Raw genomic sequence first — 25,019 nt, 5'->3', positions numbered from 1 at the left:
TGTTTAATTTAGCACTTGCTACATTAGATACTCCAAACCCGTATTCTGATGCACATTTAGCAGCAAAGTATGGAGGTTTACATATCGTGTCCCAAGGARACATTCAGTCCATACCAAGCAGGAGGGAGAGGGGAAAAACAGGGAAARGGGTCATGGATAAAATGTTATTTCAAATTCAAGTTCCACTGTTCTGTCATTCAGAACAGCTATTGTTCTATCCCCATCAGGAGGACAATAGTCTCTTTCCAAAAAGAAAAAAGGAGTGGGGGATGGGGGGASATGGGACACACGACGACAGGCCATGGGGTACAACACCAGCACCTATACAAGCAATCTTAATTCACTAGAATTATCAGAAAACTGTTTTTTTTCTACTTATCTTGAGACAAAGAACAACAGAACAAAAACTGCAATCATAAAACATAAAGTCAATAAACAYAACACCTGCATTAAAACCAGGAAAGTTTAGGAACTAGAACTACTCTCTTCATCAATCACAACTCTCCCAGAATAAGTGTTGTAGAGTACAACACTATGATTTTACCAAGTTTTGCAAGTAGAGACTCAGTATTGAAATGCACCAGTCCRAAACACTGCTCGGAATAAACTTTTAGTGAAAATGCAGAACCTTGTGATAGCAGCAGTAGGTACAAAAGCAAGGGAAGACTTGTGACTGCCTGACTGTTCAGAACTACAGCTTACAAAGTGAAGGTCAGAAATGCAGTGTTTGTTCCACTTCTGGTAYCTCCATAAAAATCCAAGCTGATTTATGATAAATCACCAAGTTAATGCAATATGCATTATGCATCATTAAGTAATCAATATGATATTAAAAAKATGTAAGTTACCATCTGGTTTATGTGTAATTACTTAAATGTGAAACATCACAATGTATTTATGTTGAACAAGGGCAGCTGCTAAAAAATAATACTACCCCTCCCCAACCTCCACAGTTATTGAATAAAACAACACTAAACTTTTATCTYACATACAGTAGGCAAGCGATAAGATTTTTTTTCTACCTCAGACACTTTCTGTTTTGTAGTTTCTTTTTTTTCCTTGTAAAGCAAGTTTTCCTCAATATAAAGATGACTTCTTAGTATTATTATAGAAATAAACCAACTCTTGGGCATGGAAATATGGGAATTATTACAATTTCCAAAACAAGCACTATGTCCATTTTTYAAAAAGACCAGTTTTGTCAGTCTAGCATATCAACTAGCAAGTACAACCACTGCAGTTAATTGTTYTGTAGTCCAATTTATTCTCACAGGAATGACTCATAGGTTAGTTATGAAGGTCATTCACTCACGTGTACAAATGATCTATATTATATTACTCCCACTGTTAAGCTTTCTATTTATAATCCAAATTTTCTTGTTACCTGGAGCTTGAATAAAAACAAAACAACCTATCATGTAAGCTCTGAGTTTTTAATCTCCCATAGTGTATCAGCCTATTGTGCAAGTGAATCTCTCCTCCCCGGCACAACAGCTGCAGAAACAAAGTTATTTAAGGGAAGATCTTGGACTCTCCCAGAGGTCCCTGATATCAACCCAGCTTCTCAATGGATTACTGCCACACCAAAATCTAACCAAGACTTGGCCATGCCTTATCAGCCTGCAGAGCAAAGAAAGAGGTCAGCACTCAGTATCAGCACATGTTCAAAAGTCAGGTGACTGCTGTCAGCAGCCCTGGGAATAATCCTCCCATGCTCTCCCTGTAATTCTCTCAAGTAAAATACTCCAACTACTCTCCGCAGTGCACTGCAGAATGCTCAGCAAGATGGATTATGCAGAGACAGGAAAGGGGCAGGATTTYTCAGAGAAACTATTCCTTTACTATTATGACAGCCAAGTACAGCAGGCAGAAGGAAAAARGTACCAAAAACATTGAGGGAAGGCAGCAGGAGGCTGCTCCATTATCATTTGTTGTATCTACCACCAAATACACATTAATATAGCAACCTCACTGCTACTCAGACCCTGTTTATGCTTTTACTCCCTAAATCAGGATGATTAATAGCACCACTCAGCAAAATAATAACATTTCAGCCCTGTAGGTCTATTTCAGCAGAACCTTTCTATCCCTGATAACCTTTTCACCAAGGCCTTTTCCAAACAGTTCAAATGTAGGGTGTTGTCGTCTTTTTTTTTTTAATGATTCTTTTTACTATAGTAATTTTGGGTACTTGCAGTCCATTTTTTTACTGAATGTGAGAAGCATATCAGATTAAGAAAACTAAGCAGCAAAAAGAAAAAAAAACCCATAAAAAAATCCCACACAAAAAAATTCAAGGCCTTTCTAGAAATGAAAAATACTATATAAATAAAGCTTCAAGGCTTCAGAAAACCAAAATGTTAAACTAGTGACACTTAAGAGTATGACTAAATATTGTTTGGAGATAAATTCAGTATATTCTAATCTAGGCATTACCAGAAGCTTTTGGGAGAACAGAGAATTAAATTTAGTTTCAATAAAAATACTGGARTATTCTGACACAGAATTTGTAGCACTGTCAAAACAGTAAAGATCAAGAGAAAGCAAAAGGTGAGAAATTTCAAGAAAGCCAGTGAGACCAACCTCTTATCTATCAACTATCATCTATGGCAGATGCCATTAATCTTTTTGGAAAAAGGCAAATGTTTAATCAAAGAACTCATGTTCTTTGTCCATTACCAAAACACCAGGCAAAATGAAGGACCTCAGGACTCTTGCTGTTACTAGGTAGGAAGACTGAAGATACAGAAACCAAGAAGTTAAATGTGGAGATTGGAACACAAAAGCCCCAGCAAACAAAAGATTGTATACTAACAAACCTGTCTGAAAATAATTGCATTAGAGGTGATGTTTTCAGAAAAAATTACTTTCTTTAAAATAGTCTTTGCTAATTCAAATGCAACAACTGTCTTGTTCCTCTGGGTAAAACATTAAACCTGGTCCCTGTAAACCATGGAATATTACCATGCTTTGCTGGAGTCACAGAAAAGAATTTCACCTCTGAACAGATCAAGTAACAACTACTGTAATAAATATCTCATTGCAGTTCAAAATAAGGCAGGTCAYGATCTCCCCACTCCAAGGAGTCCCCAGCTGTAACACAGAAACAAGATTTTCTCCCTTTCAGCTCACTGCAGAATAMTACTTAAAAGATTTGATTGTTTTCCTTTCCTGCCTTGTGATCATGGAACCAAACAACAAGTTGCACTTATTCACTGATCCAAAAGAAAACACTGAGTTGTTACTTTCTGTTGCACCCATGAACTAATCTGATTCAGTACTGGCAAGACTGGTGTATCGTAAAAACAATGGGCAGGAAAGCACCATACAAGAGAGAAAGGGAGGAAAGGAGGCAAACCCCCCCAGTTTGAAGCAGTCCACAATGCAGTGGACTCATGTAATTCATTTTAGCAATCTAAGGCTGAAATCACAATACATGATAAACTACAAGTGTCACATTTYCTATRGCAGTCATTTCTACCAAGACCCTTGGATCCTGACCATTGTTTGGGGAACTACATCAGGAATTTATATGCTGAAAAGAGCATCTCCAGATGAAAGGAAGCTCAGACACACCCATTCTTTGCTAGAGGTCATAGTGTGGCTGTAAAAGCAACTCTGCTGGCTGCAAGGCAGGAAGCAGCAGAAGTGCCCAAGGGTCAAAAGCAGCACAGKAAGATGCTTTCAGTCACAAAATGATGCTATCAGTGCTATCACTGGCCAAAGCATTGAGCACATTCCACTGCAATGCTATCATTCATCTCCACAAAACCAAAGGTGTTGAGATAAATGGTGTGCTGTCCGCAAATGCTCTCACATGCACACATTGCCACAATCGGAGATGTCAATAATCTTTTAGGAACAGTGTGCAAAGAACTATAACCCAGTCCAAGCAGGCTTGCTGCTCAGGCCCCACTCACGGGAACCACCTCTCTAACCAGTGAACCTTCCTTCCTTATTCTGTCACCCGAGCCATGCTACTGCCTCTGCCAAAACAGAACACCTGAGCCGAGTGCTCAGGATGTAGATGCAGATATAGGAGGGTGGCACTCACTGCAACACAGTATAATGGTGAAAGGATAAAGGATACTGCTCAGCCCCCACAGAAGGGCACAGCCAAACCCAACGGCATCAAGCATTGCTGCRGTGTTGCAGTAAGCAAAGACTGCCTTGTCCTGTGTTTTCTGTATATCAAAAGCATTTTGTCTAATGACATTATAGATCTTGCCAGGRGAGAGTCTCAAAAGCAGGTCTGAACAATATGTTTATGCCAAGGGCCGCAGATAAGATACCTACAATACAAAAGAATTCTTGGAGTAGGTGCTTTCTATCTTGCCTCCTATTCGAAAAATGTTTCAAGCATGCAAATTTGCAGTAAATACACAGAACCTCATGCTACAGCTCTGGAGAGCACTCAGGCACTAAAAAACACACCAACAGAACTGGGTGTGCCACAGAAACCTGAAAGCACTTTTGCATGCAAATATTTTCTTCCTTACAAAATAAGCACACTGCTGATTCCCCTTACTCAGAGATAGTAAGATGTTGTTGYAAGCACTGTTGCTTCACCTGCCTAATGTTTCAGCACGGTCTTTGTAATTGCTCACTTTCATAAATTAGATGTCAAACAGATGTTCGCCTCACTTATTCAATAAATTACCAGCAGAAGAAGCATTTGGAAGTCCTTCTAATGATACACAGCAGAGATCTTGGGATTAATTATTTTCTGGAAAAGGAGATCTAAAACATCACCTTGAATGCTATCTATACCGTAATTACAGAGATGCTGGTGCACAGTAATCAGCATTTCATATTTATCAAATGAATGTGCAAATGTTCACACACACCTTAAAAATGGGGGAAACATCCCTTACCTCTGTACAACCTGCTTTCCTTAGGCTATGTTCAACATTTGTCATCTGACCAATTTAACCAGCCAGCTGTCCAAGAAAACCAAATCAAACCATTTTCTTGGGGACTAACAACTTCATCTGGCTTGAGATTCAAGATACAAACTTTGGCCAGTGTGCTATCAAACAGTTTCTCAATCTAATGGGACCTCAGACAAAGATTAAACTTCTAACATAGAGCAAGGCCTCCTCCCTTTCAGCAGGAGTAACTATGTATTAGTTTGGCCATGGAGCTACAGCATTACCTACTCCTATTTGATAATACTGTCTGGGTCAGACAATTCCTGTGCTCCAAAAACACTCTTTGAACCTATCAAGATATTTCTGAAAAACTCATAGTAAGATTTGGACCATTCTGTGGATAATTATGATCTAAGACTGGTGGTAATGAAATTAAATTGCACATTCATACCAAAGCAATGAATGCACATGCAAATCTGTGAGCACTTCATAAATTGCACCAAAAGCTGCAAATTTATATCAATAAACAGATTAATTACCAAGAAGACATTGCGGTACAAGACAGCTTTAACTGAAAGCTACCTCCATTTTCAGTTTCAATAACCCATTTTGCTAACAAATACATTTTGCATTAAAACACTTAAACAACCAATTATCAGAAATAGGATAGMATGTGAATTACAACCATGATCTGATTCCTATGTGAATCTTTTGCCACAGCAAGACAGCTTTCTGTCCTTGAGGCCAAGTTTGATGAAGTTGTCCCATTAAGGAGAAACATCCTAAAATAGAGATCACATAGAGTTTTCAATGATTACTACTCAAAAAATATTCCTTTCTTGTCAGGTTAAGACTCTTTTGCCAAGATACTAAAAGTAACTCACTATACTTTTCCAGAACACTCCTCCTTTCCATGTAATCAATATTACAGTAGTCAATCTGCAATAATTCTATCCTTGGATGGAACCAAACTACACACCAGATAACTACTAGTTGACACTCCCTGTGACAAATTAGCTGCATAAAGGGGTTAAGTTTAATTTTACATTTCCTTTCCAAGAGTATGGATTTTTAAATATCRCATAAACCAGGTAACCAGAATTCTCAGGGGAAACTCCACAGAATGCATATGGATTTATATGCATTATTTGGTATTATATTTAGATTAAAGTATGTCGTGAATTCTAGGTCACAATCTAAGAARAACAGTAAAGATATTTATATATTACTATCTCCCCATGTACACTGAGAAAATTAAAATGTTTAGGAACCACAGCAAAACCATCAAGATTACAATCAAGGTTTAAAGAGACTCAACAAACAGACTTCTCTTGGAAATCAAAGTCTAGAGGGGGCATACACCAGGGGCAAATTATCAGGTCACATTAGTAACATACTCTACCAGGGAGAAAAGCCTGGTTCCTTGTGGGATTCATTTAACTAGACACACAGGCCCTTAAAGCAGTTTGAAATGCCCTGAAACATCCTGTCAAGCTCATAGGTACTGCTGCTGGAGGATGGTGTAGGTCCTGAGTTGTATTTTCTAGTCCATACGCAAATTACTTGGGCATCACAGATACATCTAGAGATAGCTGAGATSGTTTAGGGTGTGTATGCAGCTTCAAGCCTAGAAAAAAATGAAYTAACTCCTTAAGGAGTTGTTTGAAGTACTAAATGGCCTGCTGGGTAATGTTATGWTCTTGTAAGACCAAATCCATCTTTCAAGGTAACTCCTCACTGATAACACCTTCCAACACAGAACCTACTCTTGAAGTGRGAATCTGAAAAGCCTCTAAAAAAAAACCAAATCAATTCTTTAACAGCCCTGAAACACAGCTCAGCCTACACCAAAACATATAAATTTCTGTTCCTCAGCCTGAAGCTGCAGTCTTTCATCAACACACCTCCATTACCAGTGTAACATCGGAAACCTTCCTTCTTTTGTACTTTACCAGTTCACAGGAGGAAGGTCCTTGAGAAGTTTAAAAGTAAAACACAAACAAAACACYACATGGAACACAAATAAACTAGATCAAGGCAAGCACCATCTATAAATGGAGCAGAATATAGTTAATTTACGTAGAATATAATTTTTAAAAGTTTAAGGATACTGAAATGAGAAACCAATCCCTATATTAAGATTAAACACTGAGTTCCAATGTCAAAGACCAGTCAGAGAGCTAGAGGTATAAGGGACAGATTAAACATCAGTTCCCAAGACAGGGCTATACCAAGGCAGCACTCTGCAATGCAAAGTGCAGTGCTGCACAGGAAGCACTAACTTTTCTTCCTTTCATAAGGATTACCATCCATCTACATGTCAGAGGCTAAAAACTACCCCTAGGAGAGTTCACCAGGAATACACACACTGCTATAAGCAGGTGTCAGAAAAAGCAAGYCCACAAATCTCAAAGAGTCAGAGCTAACCATGTGTCATAGTATCAGATCAAGTTTCAAAAAGTACTTGCCTTCCTACACCCCTAGTTTTACAACAAATCTGATTGAAAAAAAAAACCAGCTAAAAGAAGCTATGGCTGTCTCTAGTGCAACACATGGCACATAACATTAACTTTGCTCCATTTGGAAGTGCTCAGAGCTGTCTCCAACAATATTACAGATTTTCAAYTGACAAGTCTGAAGGGACTCATCAGTTAAAAATCACCAGAGAAGTCTTCATAACATTCTCCTCTTTACTCCAGATGAATGAAGATGCCTCTGTTAATAAAGAAAACTTTCTGTAACTGCAATAGTGGGGCAATTCAGCTCAGTGAAGTTGAASAGAATAAATTCATAACACCATTTCAGAAATACTTCACATCCATAAATTTACAGGATTTATGTATATGACTGCTGCTCTTTACATATTCAATGACAATCAGGATATAGAGAGTCCCACCTGCATTCTGTGGGCTTCACTACATGCCACTTCAAACTGTATAAAAAGTACAAATGTTTTAAAGTATTTATTCCATTTCATCTTTGATTTCACCAATGTACATTTCTAGAAAACATGACCTCAGTCCTTATTTAGTGGCTTAGAATATCCTCAGTAGCACCTTAAGAAGTTACTAGTTCCACAGAAAACTCATTAAGTTGAAAACTCCTCATCTTTAGAAGATAAATTCTCTTATTATTCAGGAYAGAACTGTTTTGCTAGTGTTTCAACACAGCAGAATTTACAGGGGCTCTAGCTCACCAACACAAATATTCATGSTATACACACAATTCTACTGCTTGCTTTCAGCATTATAAAATGCAGCACATTCAGCTCAAAGCACATATTCTTATGTTGTACTATCTTAAATATTCATGTATGTATAAAGACCATTGCAAATACTTTTTATATAAATCTGTGTAAAAAAACCTGTTAGGAGTCACAATTACCATGTTAGAAAATGTCTTAAGCATCTTAAAGAAAGAAAAAAAAAAGTGCTCACTTTGAAGCCTTCTGACTAGAAAAATTTCAAGAGCTTATGTTCAAAATCCAAAGCTTAACAGAGGGCTTTAGGACTCTGGTCACTGACACTGCAACTATCCACATAAAGTAGAGAGGCAGCTTAGGAAYGATTAGTTTTCATTAATCACAGTGCACATAACACTGCTGACACTGCCAGAACCTTGGCAAGAAGCAGAGCCTGTGCCTCAGTACTTTTACCTTAAAGCTAACAATGATTGTGATCAATACATGAAGTAGATAACCTACTTTTGAATAAATAAATGAATCTGGGTGTTAAGCAGGGGGAGAATGTCTCTCGAGGTCAAATGATAAGGCAAAATGTATCCCTGTTCCTCTACAGGAGGGGCTATTGCAGCRGCAGTATCCCAGAAAACACTGGCAGCAGTGGTACCTCCATTTGATAAGCTGGAGAGCTCTCTGCTCTGGGCTGTACGGCGTTCCTTCTAAGCAACCCAGAAGGTAAGGCCTCAGCTTTCTTTAAGCCCATCATTTATTTAACAGCAGAGCCAAACTTCATGGCTTTAAAGTTAATCATGAATACTGACAATTCTCAGAGACAGCAAGTTAAACCTTCTGCTAGTGCTGATGAAGTAAATACAATCAAAAACAGAGGCTATGTCAGTTTTCCTCTAGTAGCTAGAACATCTCACCTATATAAGTCACGATAAAAATATCTTACTGAAAACCAACTATTTTATTTACTAGATCGTAAATCAAAAAATAAACAAAAGAACTGAACACTATGTCTGAGCTATCCTCACTAGCTTCCTATTCAACAGCTTGCTCAGGTTTTTCCAGGTTTTTTACCACTCAATCACAAAACAACTGAATTTGACAGGGACCTCTGGAGTTCATCTGGTTCAATACCCCGCCCAAACAGAATGCAATTTCCAGGACCACTCCAGATGCCTTCTGACTATCTCCAAATATGAAGATTCCACCATCTCTCCTGACAACCTGCTCCGACACTGTTACCCTCACAATACAACTGTGCTACCTTAAGTTCAGGCAGAGTCTCCTGTGCTTCCATTTGTGGTTATTGCCTCTTATCCTGCCACTGGAAACTACTGGCAACCACTTTGCTCCACCTTCTTCACATCTTCCCTTCCCAATGCACTGATGAGACTCTCACCCTGAGCTTTCTCTTTACTAAACAATTCCAGCAATTCTCTCAWCCTATTCTTCATGTAAGAGAAGCTCCAGTCCTATTATTATCTTAGTGGCCTTTCACTGGACTCTATCCGGTAGCTCTGTTTCTTTTACTGGGGGGCCCAGAAGTGGACCTAGTACTCCAGATGTGGCCTAAGATCACTCATCTAAACTGAAATCCTTGTCTAGTATTTCTTAAAATTCTTATTCTATTGCAGGCAGTGAAGAAGTTGCATCTATCCAGTTCAAACCACATTTCACTCATCAGYATTTTGCTAGATGCTTCCTCCAATCTGCCCTTTTCCAGTTTCACTGACTTCCCACTGGATCCAATTGCCCAAGTTTTGCTGCTTATCTTCAACCAGATTCTTCCTCTAGCTACTCATCTAATTCATCAACTAGCATTCTACTGCATCAACCTCTAGCCCTTCAAACCCTTTTCTAATCCTTCATTAGTCATCTAACAGCTGAYGATCCTGAAATAGCAAACTAGAGAAAGATGTAATTAAAATCTGAGCTGAATTAGTTCCTTAATGCTGCCAAAGAAAATAAATTACTTTTAAAAATACTACAACATTTACATACATTATTACAGAGATTAATCAATATCTACATACTAAACAGGAAGAAAGCTTTGTTTTTCAAGTACACTTCTTGCAGTTTTCAGTATGGAACTTTCTCACAGTAAATGCGGAGCAAAGGTTCTGTTCTGCTCAACAGGTCAGCATTTTGCTGAGTAGAACACACACACAGATTGTATAAGAACACCACCTCTGAAAAGAACTTCACTAGAGCAAGCAATGTCACAAGTCAGAAGACTTTCAGCGCAACGGTAAAAAAATTACTTTGACAACTTATCACATACTGCTTCCCTCAATTAATAATTCCTTAATGAAAAATCCAGGCCTCAAGAACCCTTTATGTGAGCCTTTAGGGACTCCATACCCCAAGTAAACAAGTGACGTGAATTTGGGAGAGTGTTGATTATGCAACTGTACAAGAAAATCAGTGCTGCTAGGACACAAATCCACACTGAGAGTTAAGGTGTAACAGTTATAATTAATCTGTCTGGTTCAGAAGCTGTCAAAATTTTATTTTTTAATTTATTTATAGATCAAAAAAGATGAAATTCAACAGACTAAGTCAGTCTGCTCAAATTCTTGAGAGGAAATTCTAGTACAAGCTTTTTCTGTTGAATATAATTCCTTTCTAACTTAGAGACACTGCAGCCATGGTTTTATCGTCTGGCAAACTAGGCCTTCCAACAAAACATGAATTGGAAAGCCATATCTGTTCTGTACTATAAAATCAACCACAAGACAGGTATGAAACAAACATTTCAAGTATAATACAAAATACTAGTTTTTTACCTCATTTTCAGAGCTATTTCTAATACAACTGCATTAGCTACATTTGTTTTGTAAGAGTAAAGTTTCAGCCACACTTTATATACACATAACAAAAACCAGTGGATCACTTACCAAAGAATTCAAATGAAAAGGGGTCCCTTCCACCAAAAAACTCCCTAAAGACATCTTCTGGGTTGCGGAATGTAAATCCAAAATCAAATGGATTATCATGATATTTTCCACCTGCAAAAAAAAAGTTCAATTTAAATTACTATCACACATTCTKACTAACAAAAAACTTCAGGCCTATACAGTACTTGAATCATCTAAACAAGTTCCAACATTTCTTTCAGGTAACATTCAAGCTAAGCAAACACATTACTTCATTACTTTTTGTAATTGTTTCTGTTTTCAGATAACAGTAACATCTTTTAAAATAACTAGAAAAATGGTAAAACAATTGTAATCTCAAWTTTAAAAAGACTAAATTTTAGGCCTTTAGGCATTTCCAGATTCCTGTCTTGAAAAGACACCTGCAGAAAATGACCTTCAACCAAAACAGCYGTCAACGTACCTCCACCTCCATTTATTAGGCCTTCTTTTCCATATCTGTCATAGATGTCACGTTTTTTAGCTACAAGGAGAAGATAGACATCATGTCAGTAAACAGATTMATTAATTTTGAGAAAAAAATAAAACCACTTAACTGGTATTCTCTGCTAAACATCTTCTCAAAACTAGTTTATATAAGAAAGTTCTGGTACATTAACTGCTGAACATCTTCAACAAGGACTGCCAAAGCAATTTAGCTTCAGAAAGAACAGTTACTGAACTTCAAACTTATTRCCACTGAGTTGCAGAAGCTCTGATCCTGCTGTCTCAGAAGTTTGATATAAAAACACACTTCATATGAAGTCTGCCTTCAAGAATAATATGGCAATTTTCTTCTTCGCACAGGTTTYGTGCAAAGCTTTAAGACTGTGAAGGGTTTCTGGACTCAACGTGCTCCTCCAAACAAGTCTAATCATAAAGTTGGTCACATCTTGCTTGAATAAAGCCCTAATCAAATCAACTTCCAAGAGAAGATTCTACAGTCTCTCTGGAACACAGTTTCAGTGCTCAAGYATTCCCGTCCTTCTATCCCACCTGCAAAYTTTGACCATTGCTTCTTTTCCTTTTATTGCAAAAGACTGAGCCCATTGTGGGAGAGTTATGAGAACGGAAGAATGTGTTTATAKGAGTGACTGCAAAACCCCTAGAATGAATTATAACCACTTCTTCTAGCTTAATAATGGAGAATGAAGTGATGTTACAAAATGCCATGGAAGGAYGTGACTCAAACTGCTGGCTCTCTATTATTTCAGAAGGCATGGAATGACTRTTAATTTCACTGAAGACCAGCCACACAGTATTCATGAGAAAGGGGAGAAAAATGAGCTCTACATTAGTGCATAAGATGAGATGGCACTTTGGTACTGGAAGGAAACCTGAACAGCTTAAAGAGGCAAACAGCTTACTTTGCTTGCACTGCTGTGGAAATATCAGTCAAAAACCAATCAGGGCATTTGATTTTAGTGTCTTAATATGATCATGCTTTTCCCACTGGAATCTCTTCAGAGAAAGATGTTTTTAAAATTTAAACAGCATCACTGAAAGAACATGCAGTTACCTCAAACATATGCTGGAAAGYAAAATACTTCTGACTAACAGGAATTAAAATTTTATATAATGGTTATCATCTCAAATAACAGGAACTTGCAATGAATTCACACACACACAAATCCCCAAAGCTTGATACTTTATCTGTACTGCCTTTCTAGAAAGTAGTTTTAAAGAAAGTARGTTAACCAACCTATCAAATTAAGGAGACCAAAGCAAGAAGGTAGATAAACTGTCACGAGCAGGAAACAGCAAGGGTGACCTGAGGGCTCACAAAGCCCAAAATTCATCTTGAAAAATGCTACATTTTTGAAACCACAAGGGAAGTGTGTTCAATGATCACCCAATTTCAGTACTCTTTGCTTATGTAATCCCTTACAAAACTATTTTTCTGCCAAAAATCTGTCATCATTCAAGCCTGTAATGATGTGAGAAATTTTCGTTAAGTCTGCAGAACAGTTGACTGTCTCACAACCACTGGGCTCAGGATTCTGGTAYTCCTGCTGCACAAATGATTGTTAAGACACCAGTAACTTAGGATTTGGTCTAGATCCAAAAACTGTCAGCACTTTTAAGAGGATGTTCTAAAATTCTAGCACTGTACTGTTTCCAAAGAACTTRAGAGGTCTGTGCAACAACCAGACCAGTATTCTATTTTTATCCTGCTCAAAAAAAAATAGCTAAGAAGGATAAAGTATACTCTAAAAGACAAATATACAATGAACTAATGATAGATTAAGTTCTGTTTCTCCCCATCAATTAAGTATCAAAACCAAGCAAAGAAACATGGTGTACAAGACTGCAGCTCAATAAATCAGGCTGAACTGTGAGAGGTAATCTAGATGCTGCTAGTCTTTAAATATAGCTTTCCCATGCTCACTGTCTCAGGTGAAATCAAGGACACTTCAGAAATAGCACATAGACAGCTGTAGTCAATTACAGAGGAAAATAATCAAAGTAGTTTAAATCACTTTGTTATGATTCAGACTCCTTTTGTCAGAACATTGGCAAAAGTTAACAATACTCTTCAAGCAAAAAGATATGGATGAACTGTAAGCTGAATTGCTGCACTACATGGGTCAGGCTAAATAGCTCTTTCAGAACAATTCCAAATAAACACTACCTTTAGTATCATAGTTATTGAATTTACAGTACTCACCCAAAYGCAATCCAAATTTTCAGCAAGGTTTACAGTATGTTTAGGCTTTGTCAAGACTGTTACAAAAAACAGAAGCAGTAGGCCCAACAGTAGATACTTCAGAGTTGGTCTAGCCTAGCTTTTATAGGATAAACACAATAATACCGCTATACTGATGGTGAAACTAGCCTTATTTGCGAAGATAAAATTAATCTTGGTATTCACAGACATCTCTTCAGAAATTTCTGAAGAGGGYCTGGCAGACACGAAATTTCAATTTCTAGTAGTTTGGTTACTCATCTAGGGAGATCCTGAAGTTTTTGTTTCAAATTTTCTGCTTCATCTGTCTTATCTGCAAGCTTCCTTCTCTTTCTCTTCCAAAGGAAGCAGTCAAGTTGGATGGTAATCAAAATTACAATATCCTTGTAAACATTTTCAGTGTGATCCCCAGAACAGAGACAGGCAGTCCTAGAGCCCTTTCCAAATACTTACCATCTGACAAAACTTCATAGGCCTCAGCTACTTGCTTAAATTGCTGTTCCGCTTCCTCTTTATTGTCTGGATTTTTATCGGGGTGCCATTTTAGTGCCAATTTACGGTACCTAAGTGGAAGGGGAAAAAAGGATATTTTACTCTGAAATAATGGGATATGCTACACAGATAAATACAATGTTTCAAACAAGTTGACAGGGATTAAAGTATTTAGAAATTCCTAGTGCTTTGTATCTTGCATCTAGACTGGTACCAACAGATTCTGCAGGTACACAAAGAACCACCTACTCAGAAATGCTTYAAAGAAGAAAGTTAAGTTTGGGTTTCTTTACTTATTCTGGTATTATTCCTRTGCATTTCTGATGATCAACATCTGCCAGACATAAGCAAAGCATCCCACATATCTCTGCTGTGGGCTTTTCCTTTGAGCTCTATAATTATTTGATACTAAAACCAGCCATAGGAAGCATCAAGAAGGATCTGGTACATTCCAAGGWGATAAAGCCCCAAGAATACAATGATGCCAGACAGTAACAAACTAACATCAATACGTTCTTTGATCTGCACACAATTCCTATCCTCAAATGAAATATTTTAGGCTAAGCGTTCATAACTATTTAGAGAAGCAAACCTAAGCTTACACTTAGGCTGATGTGTTTGCAATAACCCAAGATCACAGTTGAAACATTTGAGTTGACAAAGTAGCATGTGSGGGGATTTGCAAAACAACAAGGGAGAACAACAAAGTGTGACTCCAGAAACCAAGTAATTATATCAATAATGTCATAACATTTATACAAGTGACACTCACGCTTTTTTGATATCCTCTGCTGAGGCATGCTTCTGCACTCCCAGAACTTCATAGTAATCCACCATGTTTCAGGAGTTGTCTTGGTAACAACAGCTGAGTGTTTCAAGTCCTGCAACAACAACAACAATGACTTGTAAATGAAGTCTGTAGGACCCTGGTACTGCCTAGTGCCAGAACTGATTGAAGAGAGGCAAAGCTCAAACATTCAAAATCCCMAAAACAAAACCACTTTATTTTAGGTCAAGAGATCAAACAATTACTTTAATTCGGATTTTTATGTGCTTTAATCCCACTGAAACACAATACATAAACACACAGATAAACAGGAGTTCCRGAAACAGATTACACTGATAAGCTAAATTTAATCAGTGTTTTAAGAAGAGTATCTGGTTTTTATGCAGTTWTTAATAACTCTGAATGCAAAAGTTCACCTAATATTATCTATGGCACCTGTCATGTCTTAAACACATATGGGCATAAACAAAGGAACCCATCTCTCACAACTGCTCTACAAACCATTACTTACACTGAGAAGCTCCCTTCAGGAAAGTAATGYATGTGCAGGTCTTGGATATCTAAAACTRCACCTATTGAGTTCRAAAAGGCTTTCTTGTACTCAGACTCTGACAAAAAATGTGCATGTTGCCAACGTTACTGAATATCATTTGCTTCCTGTAGGCTCACTAAGAGAAGCACACAGCCAGGCAAGATTGCTCCYACTGCAAGGCAACCAACCAACTCAAGTGCAGAGGCACCCAGTGCTTTTTAGTATAAAAGAACAGTTTCTACAAGAGTCCTAAAAACCCTAAAAGTTGGAAGAAAAAGCAATTTAAATACTGACAGCTYCTTATCAACATTACTGAATAATTACAAACAACTGACCATTATTTGAACTAAATGAGCACTGAGATGAAGAAACTAAGAAGTTTAAAGAATGTTTAGTGTCTTCATGCAATGTCAACTCTCCAAGACTTTAACAAATCTCTATTCTGGCAAAACTTCCAATGCCCTTTCCATCCTACCACTGCTGGTTTGTTTCAAGTTTTATGAACAAGGAAACAGTGACCTTTTCTAGGAGTTATCAACTTGTTGCAGGGAAAGTCACCCAAACACACTCAGAACATAACAATACAGCAATGTATTAGTCATATTTTCTTATCTCATGCATCAAGAACAAAAATTCATTGAAATTCAAGTTGTTCAGTGTTTTTCATTTTAGCCCCAGCAGTCTCAGTCTTCTTTTCTTTCACATAAATGCTGAAAGAGTCAAGTATGATGTAGTCTAGTGAAATATTCTGAAATTAATTTATTGTACTACTTTTACATGTACCTTTTAACATCCTAGCATATAAACATTAAAGAAAGACTTAAAGATTTCCTTTTAAAATAAATTGGTACATCTTTGAAATACGTTCCTGCTGTAGGTTAAAACTTAATTAACTTTAATTATGGATGTGGTTACACACATATTTTCCCAAATGGCAAAACCAGTTCAAGAGATACTCGGCCATGCTTCCTCCCATCTCAAACTACTTATAGAAGCAAATGTATTGAAGGACCCATGTGTTTAAAACTTGGGTGGCTTTAGCAAGCTACTTAACCATAYAGTGCCACAAACACAAAATTAAAGTGTAGCAGGTAAATAGCGCTTTGCCCATCAAAAAAACAGTAAGGGTATAGTTAATACCGTGACCAACAYCAAAGGAAGTTGGGGGAGGTACATTAAAATTAACACTTAGAATGCCAGTAATAATATACTAATGGCATGGTTCAATACGAAAACATACAGATTACCAAAAATATCCCAGGATACTTGCTATCAACTGGCCTCTCTAGTTTAGCTGTTTCCCACACAATAATTAGAACAGGTCTGTGAACACAGGGGCAAGCAGCAAAGTCAGTATGGGTTAAGTATGTTATCAAATCCTATAACCATCCTTATGAGCAATAGCATATATGAACACATAATTTACAAAAATAAATAAGAAGGGGAACCTAGTATGAGTCAGGCTTAAGCCTAGAGGTCAGAGTCCCTCCTAWCAAGAGATACCAGCCTAAAACTGGAAAGTAAAAAGCAGAACAGGGCAGGAACACACAACATAACACTAAGTGTTCTTTCCATATTCACCTTTTCTTAAATACAAGACTTTCATTAGCTCTCCTCTCAATTCAGGTACCTATCTTAGAAGAAAATTTAAAACTCAAGCTTCTAACTAGAGTAAGCACATAAGAAAAGCAACTTAGGTTTAAAAAATAAATCACATCTTTTCCTAGGGAACTTTGTGCATACAGGTAGACATATTGATTTCAACACATATTTCTTTAACTACTTTGCTATTTGTTTAAAAACAATATTGCAGTGCTGTTAAGCTCAGACTCAATAAAAACACCAATATATCCTAGATAAGAGAAGCCTGAAGTTGGGACCAAAAACCGAAGCTGAGACAACCTGACCACCTCGTAACAGATGACTCTGAGCCTTAAAAGCAACTCCTTCAAGATAGAAGAATCATTTGTTTCAAAGAAATGTCTGAGGATTGCATATTCTGTCTTTACTAAGAGCGTTACTGCTCAGTTTTTACTTGCCACTAATAYGGAGTCTGGAATTAAGACAAGCCAGAAGCTTTCTAATGAAAACAAATTGTTAACATTTTCCTTCTCCTAATCAAACCAAAGAGTCACCAAAGTCAAGTGACAGTAAAAATTCATTTCTGATTTATTGTTATTTCTATCTGCTGGTTATCATTACGCATAAACTGTACTGCTGAAATTTTAATTATCATAGGAACTTTTTTGTGTGTAAAAAGGTTTTAAAAATATTTACAAGACAAAAACTCATCTGCAACTTTTTTTGTCTAGCTTAAGAAAAAACATGTCAGCCATTATTTAGCCTGTCAGCAGCCAGTGGGACCAACCAATGTCTTGATYTGAAAGATAGGTGTCTGCTAAGGAAGGCAGGAACCTCCCTTGGAACAGAGAATATGACCTCCTCGCCTTCCCTCCAGATTACTATAACTTTGAAATTAAGGGCGCTTTCAGGCGAAGATACCGGAAAAGGAGTAACAGTTCTCTTTCCCACGTGGTAATGGCAGGCTGCACCGGCAGGAAAAACACGACGGGCCTCCTGTACAGCCAACAGGGACAGCTGACCCCAGTGCCCCTCCAGATGGTGAGACAAGCTGCAGCAGAGGGTCCTGGAGCATCAGTAGGGGACAGCAGGGGCTGGCTCAGCCTGGGAGTGACAAACAAAAGGTAGCTGAGACTCCAGGTCRTGCCTGAAGCCATAGGAAAGTCGGGCATCTGGTTACAGTGCAGCAAAAAGCCCCGAAACAGCAGCAGAGAACAGCTGGGGCTGGGCAGGGGATCGCTCCCTGGTAGCTCACCAGCGATGGCTGGTTCCTGGATCCTGGCACTACTGATACGGAGGCCMCTCCACAACGGATGTTCCCAGGTCTGGGCACAGCAGGCACTGGCTCTGGGCTCCCAAGAAGCAAGGAAAGCAAGTCAGTAAGCTCCAGCCACCGTGCTGAAGGCAAAAGGGAGCAAAMAAGAGGCAAAAAACCAAGCCGCAACTGTATCTCTCATGAGAGCTATCACATCGGGTGCCTCCCACAACCAAACTCATGCGAAGAGAGACAATTGTCCCTCGCCCCGCTCCCCCAAACTCTCAGGAAATCTCGGGCTGGCTGTCAACTACTGCAGTATCCCCAGAATTGGGATGGGGGGTTGTGGGGGGAGCAGCGACTATCCCRGACACACAACAAAAAACAGAACAAAGAAAAAAAAAAAAAGACCTACAATGAAAAAGAACAGAAACCAAAGATGGGATGGGATAAAAAGACATCCCCAGGACAACACCCTACACAGGCCCAAACACCTCCCTTCCCCCAAAAGAAGCTAACAACACTCCTAGAAACACAACCTAGAAAAATCTCTGTCTGAAACCTTCTCAGGACAGAATTATTTAAAATATTCAGTCAAGGAAACAGCCACCATCATCTTATAATAAAACAGAATATGGATGACCACTGACTTAGAAAATAGAAGACCGCAAATTGAAAAAAAAAAATTAAAAAAAAACCCAAAAACCAGTACTTTTAATGCTAGTAGGAATCTGCATGGTGAAAATGCCTGCTTCCAAGATGCAAACCATAAATCTCCCGGCAATAAACCACTCAACTGTCCTAACCTAAATGACATGACAAAAATCTTCTTCCAACACTCAATCTGTCAAACAATTTGTCTCCAAATATACAAGCAAGCCTCATTAATTAGGCACTTGAGARTTTTTTCTAAAGCCAGGAGGAAGCCAGCCCACATTAGCTGATTTCCTGCCTCCATCCACAGAAAATCTTCAAAATTTCAGAAGAAAAGACAAGCAAAAAAGAACCTAGCTGAAAGAAGATGTTTCACGGCCTTGTTTGCTTGCAAAGGTCTGTAGTTCCTTGTGCTGGGAACTGCACCATGTTTATCGTGTGCTATCAGCTACTCCAACTCCTTTTGTGGGGCGTGAAAATCAGACAAATGTTTACGTGAACCAAAAGTTTCCATAGTTTATACGTTTCTCAGTCAGCACAGGAGAAGGCAGCTTTGTTCTGGCTTACAGAGCAGTGGCCCTGAAATACGGACTCAAGGCAAGTGACAGGGGCACACACCCAGGCTCGGGCCCTTCTCACACAGCTCAGCCCAGGACTCAGCCAGAGTTATCCCAAAACCTGGCTCATAAAATCTTTACATCACACTCCTCAGCTACATAGAAGGCATGAGAAGTATTACAGAAGATAAATATGTAAAGAGCTCTAAACTTTTACAAGATCAGATGACAAAGAAAAGCAAGCAATCAGACAAGCAACCAGCAGGGACAACAAAGCAGCCCCCCTAACTAAATACGGGAGGAAAATATCCAAACAAGAAATTCTTAGAGCAGCCAGGAGGGAATTCAGACAGCAAGGGGCATGCGACCTTTGAAGTCAGCTTAGTCTGAAAAACTTATCTATTTCTGTCCATGAAGCAACGGGCAGCACAGAGAGTCCTGAAAGAGGCCAGAATAGCTCGAGCTTAGTGACTACAGCAGTCACCTGGAGAGCAGGACGGAGTTCCAAACTCCTGATTCATGCAGTTCACAGAAGCAGCCAGTCATCAACATCCTCTTCGAGTCTCACAGCCATCCAGTTCTGAGTCCCTGCCTGCTTTCCATGAACGTATCTAAAGGATTTCACCCTGCTCTGAATCCCAGTTCACTTTGACTGAACTCACAAAGATCCATTGTCTAGAGCTGTACAAGAGCTAACACAAAAATTGCCATTTTACCAGAAAATTCTTCTAAGAGTAAGTTTAAGAATGCTAGAAACAAGTAAAGTTACTTAGAGTGCAACAACACAGAGCAAGAAAACCTGTGTAAGTTTTGTGATTAATTAACCTGACCAATACATTTAAACAAGGCGCCAGCATTCATTTTTCCTCCCACTGATCCGCGCACAATGTAGTGCAGACTTAGGCATACTAAAAACTTCAGTGCTTCTAACTTCTACTCACCTAAGCTTAGAAAAGCTTCACAGTTCAACTGACACAGTTCAACTTCACAGGCCCCGGAAATTTATTGTTTCATGGAAAAATGTAAATTTACCATATAATTAAMATTATTAWAATGTACTAAATAGCCATGTTTATACCCATTATTTTAATACTCCCTCAGCATCCCAGGAGATGAATTTAGTAAAACRAGCATTCCAAAAAGTTTAGTTTAATCTCATGTTTACAGCAAACATCCTGCTTCTATGTCAGACAGCAGAGTGGATTTGGAAACAGTTATTATTATACCAGGATGCAGTCCATACAGGGAGAAGGCAGCTGAGCTGACTGTTTTACCTTGCAGTTCACAGTTCCACTGTAAAAAAGCCAACAACAACAAAACTCCACCACAACCAAACAAGAGACACCTGTACAAGACACCCTCACCCCTTAAGGCAAGAAGTTACAAAGAACCCTGTCCACTCCTCTCSTCCCCCAGGGCAGCAAGACACAACTCTGGCAACAATTACAGGACTTGGTCAGTACTGCTGCCTGGCACATGGAATGCCTGTAGAGGGCAACAAGTAAGAAACCATTAAAAAAGAGTGAACCAACCAAAAATGGAAACAAGAAATCCAGAATCTTCATTTGTGGAAAAAAAGTAAATTGAGTAACAAAACCCAACGTGAATAGGCCACCCTGACTCCTCTGGCTGATGCGCTCCTGCTTATCTGTCTGATCTMTGATCAAGGGGGACTTATTCATGATCTTTCCTTAAAGCAAATGAACATTTTTCCTAAATGCAACAACTCAGGTGTCCAAATTGGGAATTGTGTCATAAAYATGTGGAACACTGTCACTCTCCTAAAAGCAACCATAAAAGGCTATTTTATACAAAGTAAAAATTCCTATCTTAATTTTTGAAAATGTATGATCTGTGTATGATTAAGCAATTAAAAACACTGAAAGCTCCAACCAAAAACTAAGTTTCAGACAAATAATCGCATGCAATCAAATGATTCCATAGGGAAAAGAAAATAGTTTGAAGTTTCTACACATTTCCCCTGAAGTGTTCTTGGAGTCATGATAACTTTATTTAAGCCACACAGAAAAGAAAAAAAAAAAAAGCGTCTCATCAAAGAAAAGAGCAAGTTCTTTTTTCGAGTGTTGACAGGCTGTTAGAGATTCGGACTACATTTTAAGACAGAAAAAAACTTCTAATCAGAAAAATTAAAGTTCTAATAAAAATTGGCTGCAATGTAGCTATGAATGGCTTCAGATACACTAGATGACCTTCATGATCTTTGTTAAGTACTGAGTCTTCCCTAATATGAGTGGGATTTCTGTATTCATTCAGAGCAAACAGAAAACATAAATGAAACCTACAACTAGTAACTGTAGGAGTGAAATGCATATGCATGAATTATTTCTTCCCTAGCAGCTAAATAAATAAAGGAGAATAATGATTTCATTAAGTCTAAAGTAAGAAAAGCCAAACATCCATTCAAATGTATTTTATTTAAAAGAAAATACAATTTAAACCTGCTAATACCCTCAACTACAGTTTTATTTTAGATCTATTTTGAAATAGACAATAATCATATGCAAAATACAACAAGTTTTGACAAAGCTAAGGAATTTCTCACTAATCCTTCCACTGCTGTTACACTGAATAAGACAAAGGAAAAGCTGTTGACAGAGAATGTTTTCAGGACAAGCTGAGGAGGTGCTTTACAAATGCTATTAGAGAAATGGAGCACTTCCTACTTAAGGAGCACAATGCTARAACATAAACCTCACACAGCTAAGTTGCAAATTATGGCAATGCATTCCCTTCAAAGCATCACTCAAAGGTTTAGAAACAGTAGATGCGCTCCTGGAAGTCTGGAAGTCCAGAGCATCGGCTTGGCCAAGCTGCACCTCCTCCACAGCCAGCGGCACAAGRGCAGCTCAGGCTCACACGGGTGGCTGCTCCCGGCACTCAACCCGCGCTGACATTTCAGTCGATTCCAGGCCACAACTGCGACGCCTCTGGACTGGGTACAACGCAATCACCACCCTCGTCCCACGCAACCTCAGCTCACAAACCTCACTGCACCAGTAAGCTCAGCACACATGCAAAACAAACCAAAAACCTGGTATTTATTTCCTGAGGACAGTCCACGTACTGCTAGTAACTCCTGCATCCTCGTTAATAAGATGATGGTTTAAYATAAGCTGTTCCCTCTCCCCCAAATATATTCCAAAACTTCTAATGGGCGTAAGAAAGAATACCTTCAGTAATGTAAATTTATCTATTAAAAAAATCAATACCAAAACACATTAGCCCTCTAACTAAAACTTCCGTTTTACACAAAAGCAAAGCTTTGCATGCCTTCTCCCCAGGCCCAGCCAAGAAAAATTAGCAAACTGTATCAATCTGGGGAAGACAGGAGAAAATACCAGAGAGAGAAGTTGTCTGGGTAAGCTGCTGTAGTTTGAAAGTATAAATCCTAAAAAGACAGCTCTGATGGAGAATAAAGGGAACTCTACAGTTTACAGACAGAGAAAATATTATCAGTATTGCAATCTAAACAGTGCTGCCAATAAAAGTAGCAATTTAAATTTCTCCTCCGACAGAGATTGTTCAAGAAAATTTTATACCAATTTAATTTCTACCTCCAACACACTCTTCTTCTCCATGCTGAGAAGTCAGCATGGGAGCCAAGAGGAGTAAACGAAGTTAGACCAGTGTTGTACAATAGTTAAAATTTCAGTTGCTGGAAATTTAAAAAAAAAACATTAATCACAGAGACAAGATCACTAAATACATTTACTCACTGGTCCAACAAATCTTCTTTGACAACGTAATCCATCAAATTAAATGYTATTTTAACTACCAAGCTSTTGATCACCAGATGAACATAAAATCCCGACCTGGAGTACAAGGATCTCCAAAGAGTTAACAAAAATTAAGGTCAGCAGGCAGCAGTGACTGCAACCTCTGCTGCAGGACCTGAGAGGCAGCTGTTTGCTTCATTACAAGATGAAGCAGAGTTGTTCCCTCTGCGTCAACCTCTTGTTCCCATCACTTTTTGACACTTTATACCCTAAAAACTCTGGGGTTTGATTATCGACTATATAGTACCACAAGCCTGACCATCCGCATATTAGCACTGTTGCAAACTTAGTTTTCATGTTAGTGTGTCTAAAGAAGAAACGATTTTTTATTATCAGAATTTTAAACAAATTTGTCCAGTATTTTGGATCACTTCTAACTTCTTTGTTAGCAGGGCGTAAGCCTGCAGCACATGCTTTCAGCAGCCAAGGAGAGCTCCCACAGCAATACAACATAGCGTTGGTGCAAACAGAAACGCRGGTCATAAACCACTCCCCAGCCCGCTGCCCGCTCTGAAGTGCAGCAAATACCGACGACAAACACTGCTCCTTACCTGGAAGGGTCAATTTTCAACTCAGCTCGGACCCTGGCAACAGCGAGTTCAAAACACCCGACCTCTGCCGACCTCACCCACAACAAACCTCCTGATCCTACGCCGAGTCATAAACACCGAGCAGAACGTAACTAAACTGCTTCCAGTTTAGGGGGAGAAGAACAGCGCGCTTGGCTTAGAATCATAAAGGGTGGAAAATGCCTCTGAGATCATCCAGTCCAACCATCCCTCCAAAAAAGCCACTGTATCCCGTAACCGAAAGCCACATCCAGACGCTTCTTAAACGCCTCCAAGGATGGTAACTCTACCACCTCCCTCGGCGACCTATTCCAATGCCTGACCACCTCAAAAGTGAACATTTTTTTTGTACTATATAATCTGAATCTCCCCTGTCTCATGTTAAGGCCGTTTTCTCTGGTCCTCTCGCTGCAGGCACGCAAGAGAGTCTGGCTCCCCCCTGAACACAACCTCCTTTCAAGGAGTTACACAGAATGGAAAAAAGGAGGACACAATAACGCTCACAAGCCGCCCAGGCAGTACCCTGCGACGAAAAGCGCTTTAAGGAGAAGGTCTGTTTAACGAACGGAGGCTCGCCTCACCTTCTGGAAACTGATACCACCGCGAGCAAGTAATGGAAATCCGGATTTTTTTTTTTTTTTCCCCTTGCGGCGAACAGACGATAACGCGAGCTGGGAACGAAGGTCCCGGGATCTGCCCCACTCCGAGTCCCGTGGGGAGCCCCGGGCAGCCGCTCCCTCCCCGAGCTCCCTGTGATCCCCGAGCCCCGCCAAGGCCAGGCAGAGCCTCGCGGCGCCCGGGACCATTCCAGCACTGTGGGGCCTGCACTCCCGCCCGATCCGCGAGGCCCCGGCACCAGGGACGCCGCTGCCGAGCCCCGCGGCCCGGCCAGGCGCCCGCTCCCTGCTCTCCCTGCCTCCCGCATGGCCGCGCMGACCCTGGGCGCGTCTGCCCCGCACTCACCCGCCGGTGGCTCCTCAGCGCGGCCGCTGCTCCCGCCCGTCCTGTCCCCTCCTGCGGCTCCCGCCGGGACAAACGGCAGCGGCCGCAAACAGGAAGCGCCGCCAGCGCGCGCCGTCACTTCCGCCCCGCCGCTTCCGGAAGTTTCTGGAACGGCCCCGCCGAGCTTTCCG

The 25,019-nt window shown here is 39.6% G+C and overlaps 1 protein-coding gene across 3 annotated transcripts in view; it reads right to left on the bottom strand.

The window, feature by feature from the left end:
* Positions 1-24,965, bottom strand: part of DNAJB6 (DnaJ heat shock protein family (Hsp40) member B6) — a 58,182-nt gene extending 33,217 nt beyond the window's left edge. The window contains exons 1-5 of one of the 3 annotated variants that reach the window (XM_057371079.1): positions 24,850-24,965; positions 14,927-15,035; positions 14,116-14,225; positions 11,401-11,460; positions 10,959-11,069 (exon numbers count right to left, since the gene is read on the bottom strand). In XM_057371079.1, the coding sequence (XP_057227062.1) occupies positions 10,959-11,069; positions 11,401-11,460; positions 14,116-14,225; positions 14,927-14,991 (346 nt within the window). In that variant the 5' untranslated portion in view covers positions 14,992-15,035; positions 24,850-24,965. Of the gene's footprint in view, positions 1-10,958; positions 11,070-11,400; positions 11,461-14,115; positions 14,226-14,926; positions 15,036-23,868; positions 23,937-24,849 lie in introns of those variants that run through there. The other 2 variants (XM_057371081.1, XM_057371080.1) reach the window with 2 other exon arrangements.
* Positions 24,966-25,019: the final 54 nt, after the last annotated feature.

This window comes from Malurus melanocephalus, unplaced genomic scaffold (genome assembly GCF_030028575.1).
Source record: "Malurus melanocephalus ecotype Western Australia unplaced genomic scaffold, MMel_1.1 scaffold_140, whole genome shotgun sequence".
Lineage (NCBI taxonomy): Eukaryota > Metazoa > Chordata > Aves > Passeriformes > Maluridae > Malurus > Malurus melanocephalus.
This window is presented reverse-complemented; position numbering and strand designations above follow the sequence as displayed.